Genomic DNA, 7,464 nt, shown 5'->3' on the forward strand with positions numbered 1-7,464 from the left:
AGTCTTCTGTGGATAATATTATACATGTACTACAAAAAACATTCCGGATGCGTACCCTTTTTCACTTCGTATAAAATTACGAAAACTTGTGAATAGCGATATATATAACCACTTGAACCTTTTTACACTTATTTTTATACTTCTATTTTGGATACAAGTAGTTAATTTATAAACTAATAGATCAAGAGCAAAAATAACATTCCCATAAGAAAGAGCGCAATTAATTTAGTCCTTTAACATACCACATTTATCAGTATATGTAAATATACAAGTGTAATGAACGTAAGTTTGAATCATCTCGGGTGTAACTGTTTTTTGCGTCTCCTGTAAACTTGGGTTTTTCGACATGTACCCCTTTTCACTGGAGCCACAGAGTTCTCGGAATTTTTTGGAAATTTTCACAAGAAATATAGGAATATATTTCAATCTCCATAAAAATAGTGAGAAGTTTCCTAAATTTTCCTATATGAAATATTCCGCAATAATCAGTAGATTTAAGTATTAGATGACTGACACTATAGTTAATATTAATGCATTGAATGTAACCGTAGCAATAATTAATGAAAATTATGGACAAACAATTCACAGAAGCAAAAATAACAGAATTAGAACTCGTGTAAAATCGTTGACCGATAAGACGATAATACGTTGTAGTTGTAGCAAAATAAAAACATAATTAATATCGATTACACTGAATTAGTTACGCAATGTGCCGCCAACAGCAGCACATTCTTGATAAGGCGCCTTCAAAGCTACAGCGCACGCTGACTGCGCAACAAGTTTGTGCTGCCATCTATGTCATGTGTAGAACAACATAACAGTGTTGCCATGTAATATTTTTAAATGTTTATGGTAGTTTTAGATGAACGAATATACATGTGGCTTGTTTTGAAGTTGCTTAAGATAAATACATAATTTCCTTCTTTTTTTATCCAGTGTTTTCCACTTGAATACGCTCTTAAATTTACACTCATTGTGTAGCGTAGCTGTAACCAGAATGCGTATGATAATATAATGGAAGGCTGTAACTAACTAAAAGAGGAACTATAATTATGTGCAAATATATTTATAATCTATATTTAAAACTAGCTGTTGCCCGCGGCTTCGCCCCCGCTGGAACCCCGTGTTTTTCGAAGTTTTTTTCGATAAAATAAAACCTTCTCCTGACAATAACGAATACAACAAAATAAGAATAAGCGAAATAGGTCCAGCCATTCCCGAGTTTGTCGCTTAGCAACACATTTTACGATTCAATTTATTTATATAGATAGATTAAATAACACATACATACATACCTGTATCGTGTTCATTTTCATGCAAGTAGTTTGTTTATGTCATGCTCGTAAGAAAGTTAAATCTACAAGCACAAATAAGTACATAAATAAAGGAAACGATGCCGTTTTGAGGTCGTACGTTGCGTTATGTGTTTTACGTAAATCCGATATAATCAATTTTATATAAAAAATAAAATAAATGTTGATTCAGAGAAGTTATGTAGTATGGCGTTTTGAGTTTTAAACGTGATCTCTCTCAGTTCTTGTGGTCTATCTTATTACCTAGGTATATCCAAAGAACTTTCAGTTACAACTAATGAGAAAAAAAAGCAGCGGAAGCAGTCAGTATATATTCGTCAAAAATCCAAATCAAAATAATGAACGTTGTAATAAGTTTGGGAAAAAGTTTCCATGACTGTGTTGAGGATGAATGCGAACATAGGTATTTAAGGGTTTCATATCTGAAGGGTGACAAACTCTTATTCTTCAGATACGAAAGAAAGTGTCCATCTGTCTTCTATCCGTCTGTTTCTCTGTGACAGATATCAGTTTTGCCATTTTAGCTACGAAACTAAAACTTCATAAATTTTTTAATCTGCAATTTTCCGGGACAAAAACTATCCTATTTTCTTCCCCGGGACTAAAACTATCTGTGTACGGAATATCATCTACCTAAATCAACACACACTTGCAAATTTTTGCATTTATAATATGCATCATAATAGTGGGATATTAGTGTGATTGTTTAATGGTAGTAAAAATGTGTTTTAAAGTGTTACTACATCAACACTTAATATTTTATCTTAAGTGTCTAATAATCATGGGTCGATTTTAAAGGCACACTCATAAAAATACTTAAGTACATATTTAAAAAATATTTATCATGATAATGAACTTATTACAGCGATTTTACTTACATCGTCAAAAATAAATAATATTGATATACTTTTTGAATTGAGTATTTGAAGCATTATGACAAAATATACTGCCATGAGTAATTTACACAAAACCTTTTATTTTATTGGAAGATTTTGCTCTAAGAAATAGCGGAATGAAAAATCGCCACATTTGTTTTGTTATTTTGTATTTTATTATAGTTGAATGTTTATTTTATTCAAATCCTGTTTATTGCCAAAAAAACCCTAAAAGTCAAACTTGACAAATATCACTTCCCATTTAACTTCACAATTTTATGTGTTGCTACACAGTAGCAACACATGTCATGTGGAAAAGTCATATTTCCACTCATTTTTATACCGATGTCACAGGGCGGCCACGCCGTACAAAATACGCGTTCTTGAATCTACATAGGCACGACGACGTCTGTACACGCGTCAATGTGTGCGTAAGCTGCACAGGGCTGATTATTGCAAAACCCTATAGTACTATAAGTGCTACCAATGACATTTAAAGGTACTCATATGTAGGTATGGCTTAGTTATGTGCAAATAAATGTAATCGTTAATCTTACCTATTTCGAGGGTATTCTGGCAAAACAGAATAAGTTCATTTTTTTAAAGTTACATGCATAGCCATACTCAATGTTTTCTGCTTTATTTATCTAGCAAAACCGTATAAAAAATAAATATTGTGCACTTATCTGGTTCTGCCAGAATATCCTCGATCTATTCAAACCTACTTAAAATGTGTCTGTCTGCATATTTTAAGCATTATTATTTTTAATTACAATAGATATACGTCTACAAACTTAAAAGAATCATTCGGTAGATAGTTATTTCATGTATTAATGGCGTTAATTTCAGAAATCACTATTTATATATATTTGTTTTTTTAGAAAAAGGAAGTAGGTAGGGTACCGTTACGATTTCGTAAAATTATTGCTCCCGAACTTAGTGCCGTACGGTCGACATACATCGCGTCGCGCACCCGACTGTTTTCCTGCGGTTTTCCTGCAGTCTGCGCTTGAGGGGTGGGGTAACTCGAACGGGTGCGGGGCAGAGCGTGGCCATTCTGTACGTTAGTACTATTATATATCCTGTGCCGATGTTATCTATTGGTTTACAACAAATTGCAAACATCAGTGCCTAATTAGTTGTAATTAGCACCAAAAATGTGGATAAATCCCGTATTTTAATTATGGGCCCTTCTTCCTTCTATTAAATTATTCCAAGTTCTTTAATACATTTATTTATGTATATTAAGTGGTAGAATTATTTGATTAAAGGTAGAAATTTTGCAATACACTGGTAACATTTTCATAATTGACCGCCTCCCGTGCCGTGAGCAAAGAGCAAATCGTCCGCCCGCTCGCTCGATCTCGCTCTGTCGATCGAGTCCGATTGTGGAAGCCATTTTATTCTTGGGATTGTGAATGTGACAGAATATTTTTGAGATTTTTGTACTCAGAATCAGAACTCGTGTAAATGTGTGCCTGCGTTAAGTGTCGGTTGTGACGTGTGATTGTGCATTTTAGATTGGATATGTTCGTGATCGTAATGGGTTTGTGTTGACTTGCCCAGTTTCGAACGCGGTCGCAAGGGCAGGGATCGATTAGTGCAAGGCGGCCTCTAATAACGGCTCGGCTCGGCTCCCGCTGGACTAGCTAGCAGTGCCGCCATGGGCAACAATGCCGCCACCGCCAACAAGAAGGTGGACGCCGCCGAAAGCGTCAAGGAGTTCCTCGACCAGGCCAAAGAGGATTTCGAGGAGAAATGGAAGAAAAATCCTACCAACACCGCCGGACTGAACGACTTTGAGCGGATAAAAACGCTCGGCACGGGCTCATTTGGCCGGGTTATGATAGTGCAACATAAGCCGACCAAGGAATATTACGCTATGAAAATACTCGACAAGCAGAAAGTAGTAAAATTGAAGCAGGTGGAGCACACGCTAAACGAGAAGCGTATTTTGCAGGCGATCAACTTCCCGTTCTTAGTGAGCCTCAAGTTCCACTTTAAGGACAACTCCAACCTGTACATGGTCTTGGAGTACGTTCCCGGCGGAGAGATGTTCTCACACCTGCGTAAGGTTGGCCGCTTCTCGGAGCCGCACTCGCGGTTCTACGCGGCGCAGATAGTACTCGCGTTCGAGTACTTGCACTACCTGGACCTGATCTACCGGGACCTGAAGCCCGAGAACCTGCTGATAGACTCGCAGGGCTACCTCAAAGTGACCGACTTCGGGTTCGCGAAGCGCGTCAAGGGCCGCACGTGGACGCTCTGCGGCACGCCCGAGTACCTTGCGCCCGAGATCATTCTTTCCAAGGGCTACAACAAGGCCGTGGACTGGTGGGCCCTCGGCGTGCTCGTGTACGAAATGGCGGCTGGCTACCCGCCGTTTTTCGCCGACCAGCCGATTCAAATTTACGAGAAAATCGTATCCGGCAAGGTCCGGTTTCCGTCGCACTTTGGCTCGGACCTGAAAGACTTGCTGCGTAACCTGCTGCAGGTGGATCTGACGAAGCGCTACGGCAACCTGAAGGCGGGCGTGAACGATATCAAAGGCCACAAATGGTTCGGGACCACCGATTGGATCTCGGTGTTCCAGAAGAAGATAGAGGCGCCTTTCATCCCACGCTGCAAGGGCCCCGGGGACACGAGCAATTTCGACGACTACGAGGAGGAAGCGCTCCGCATTTCCTCGACGGAGAAGTGTGCGAAGGAGTTCGCCGAGTTCTGAGCGCCCTGGAGGTGCCTGCGCGCGGACGCTCCCGTGAGTAGGTATTTTTTATTAGTGAATTCTCCGCAAAGGCGTCGCGCGACGACCCTTTGCCACCGGCCCCGAGTGGACATGGACGCTGAGGCGAGCTGGGGCCGGCCCCGTGAGTGGATTCAGTTCGGAGCATAGGCGTGATGATAGTAGAACTGATTTCCGATATTTCGGTGGCGTTCATTTGCTTAGTGCCCTTTCAGAGTGACATCATAGCCATTATAGCCGAAGTGTCTGTTCAGTTGATATTCCCGTGACTTACCAAGTGATGCAGCGCTATCGCCACTCAGTAAAACAATCCTCATTTATTTACAATATCTACAAGGTTTGCCGCTGATAACATTGAAATGTGGTGGGCTTAATTATCTATTGTTTTTTTTAAAGACATCCAATGTAAAATTTCACATTGCATACATATATTTATACCTCACAATCTAATTTTTGAATATGAATTTTGGATCTACATCACTATACCATCAATCTAGAGCTTTTTTGAATCACTACTTTTTAGTGGATTATTATTATTGAATTTCCTAAAAATGTTCTTATCTTGATGGAATGTTGTATAGATTTTAAATATTGACATTTCATTGTTTGTTTTATTTATAGTTTATTGGTTGATATTTTATTTTAGGAACATAACTACCCTTTTTTGTAAGAAAATATGCAGCTGGAGATACTAATTACGAAGTGAAATGCACCTCATAACACTGAATGAACACTGTGTGGGCTTTATCTCACTAGAATACAAGAGCTTTCAACTTTTTTTTTTAATGAATTTGACACAAAACAGTATCAATAACAAATTGAAAATAATAAATATTAAAAGATTAATTTTAATCTCCGTGCAATGCCCAGTAACAATAAGATTTAGCATAATTTATTGAAGGCGTTACTTTGCACCATCAATGAACTAAAAATTTCCTTGAATTATGATAGCTTATGCAAAATATGCGTGTTCATGCAGTTAACACCTGTAAGAACACTATCACCATACACTGACGCGTTTCGAACTCAAACAGAGCTCTTTAGAGTAACAATACACCATGCTACCAGTTGTTAGACTAACGAACCATAACGTTTAACTTGTCACTGTAACAAGTACATACGTTATGATACAAAACAATAACAAATTATTAATAATGTCTTCAAAACTACCTTGATTTTATTATTTACTGTCAAGGCATGTTGCATGAACACGCATATTGCATAAGCTTAGCTATATAAGGTTGAGCAAGTTATTTTAGTTCAAGATTTAGCATGTTTTTTTAAAATTAGAGTAAGTAATAAATTGAGCTGCCTGTTTATTTACAAAAGAGTACATGAAAATGTTGAAGAGATTACTTATTGTAACCGTGTAGTTGTGTTCACCCCGTGCAATTGAAATATTATGTGTTTGTGATCTGATGTGAGAATTCCTTTCAAGTTTAAGTGTAATTTGTATAGTTCCTTATTTTGTAGATTTTATGTATTTTTATTGTGTAATATTTACATTAAACAACATGCCAGTCCTGTGTAGCTAATTCTATGATGTAACTTAAAACTTATTGCTAGCATCAGTTATAAAGAAAAGCAATAAATTTTTAACACTTCTTTAAACATATTCCCATTTATGAACAAAAACAATGTTTCTAATGTTCTTAACTTAATCTTTACAAGTTCAAATGGTGCACAAATGATGAACAAACTTTATATGTTATGCCAATCCAATTTATGGAAAGTGTAAACAAACAGATTTCATCAGAATTCTTGTATAAACACCCACTGGATCCAATCAATAATAACATTTGTGTCTTTTAACTAGACATCTAATCACTTTTTTCACCAAAATTCACTTGATTTCTATATTTAATTTTCATTTGAAAAATCTTCGTCAAAATTGACGTTATTTCTTGAATGAAATTTGTGTATAATCTGTAATAGCATAGACTAGAGTAGAGATGGTGCAAAATTTGACATTTTAAAAATCGATTAATACTCAATTGAATAAGCGATTATTATTTTATTACCTTAAAATTCAAAAATAGTTACTGCTTTTATAATTGAGTCTATGGAATTAAATCAAGTATTGTAAATAATAAAATAGACAAAAATACTTTGATCTATTCAATTAATATTTTTTTTATTTTACTGAACAGAATTATTATTTAGCAATAGGTTCTAGGTTTTCACATCATTAAATATCTGTGGTCGGGTTAATGGCGTCTTTGTTTACCCTTTCTATAAATTGGATTGACAAACCATAATTCTTTTAATGTTTTTATTTATACATAGGAATATGGTTAAATTATCTTAGTAGTAATTCTCTTAAAACGCCATTTACATGGCAATATCTTGTCATTGAGACTGATGTTACCAATAAGCATAAGTAGGTGTGTATAAGCAGATTTAATATCAATACATGACTGTCCTGTGAGTGCTATTGTTTTCAGACCCACTATTCTTGTTTGTGGCAAGAGAGAAACAGCTACAAACTGGCAATGTTTACTATAAAGTTTAATAGCTATTAGATGTAGGATTT

At 36.4% G+C, this 7,464-nt stretch overlaps 1 protein-coding gene across 1 annotated transcript; it reads left to right on the forward strand.

Annotated features, from left to right (window-relative positions):
• The first annotated feature begins 3,489 nt into the window (after window positions 1-3,489).
• Window positions 3,490-5,070, forward strand: Pka-C1 (Protein kinase, cAMP-dependent, catalytic subunit 1). Its single transcript, XM_074099125.1, has one exon. The coding sequence runs from the start codon at window positions 3,852-3,854 to the stop codon at window positions 4,911-4,913; it is 1,062 nt and encodes a 353-aa protein (XP_073955226.1). The 5' UTR covers window positions 3,490-3,851; the 3' UTR covers window positions 4,914-5,070.
• Window positions 5,071-7,464: the final 2,394 nt, after the last annotated feature.

The sequence above is a fragment of the Choristoneura fumiferana genome, chromosome 16, assembly GCF_025370935.1.
Source record: "Choristoneura fumiferana chromosome 16, NRCan_CFum_1, whole genome shotgun sequence".
In the NCBI taxonomy this organism is placed as follows: domain Eukaryota; kingdom Metazoa; phylum Arthropoda; class Insecta; order Lepidoptera; family Tortricidae; genus Choristoneura; species Choristoneura fumiferana.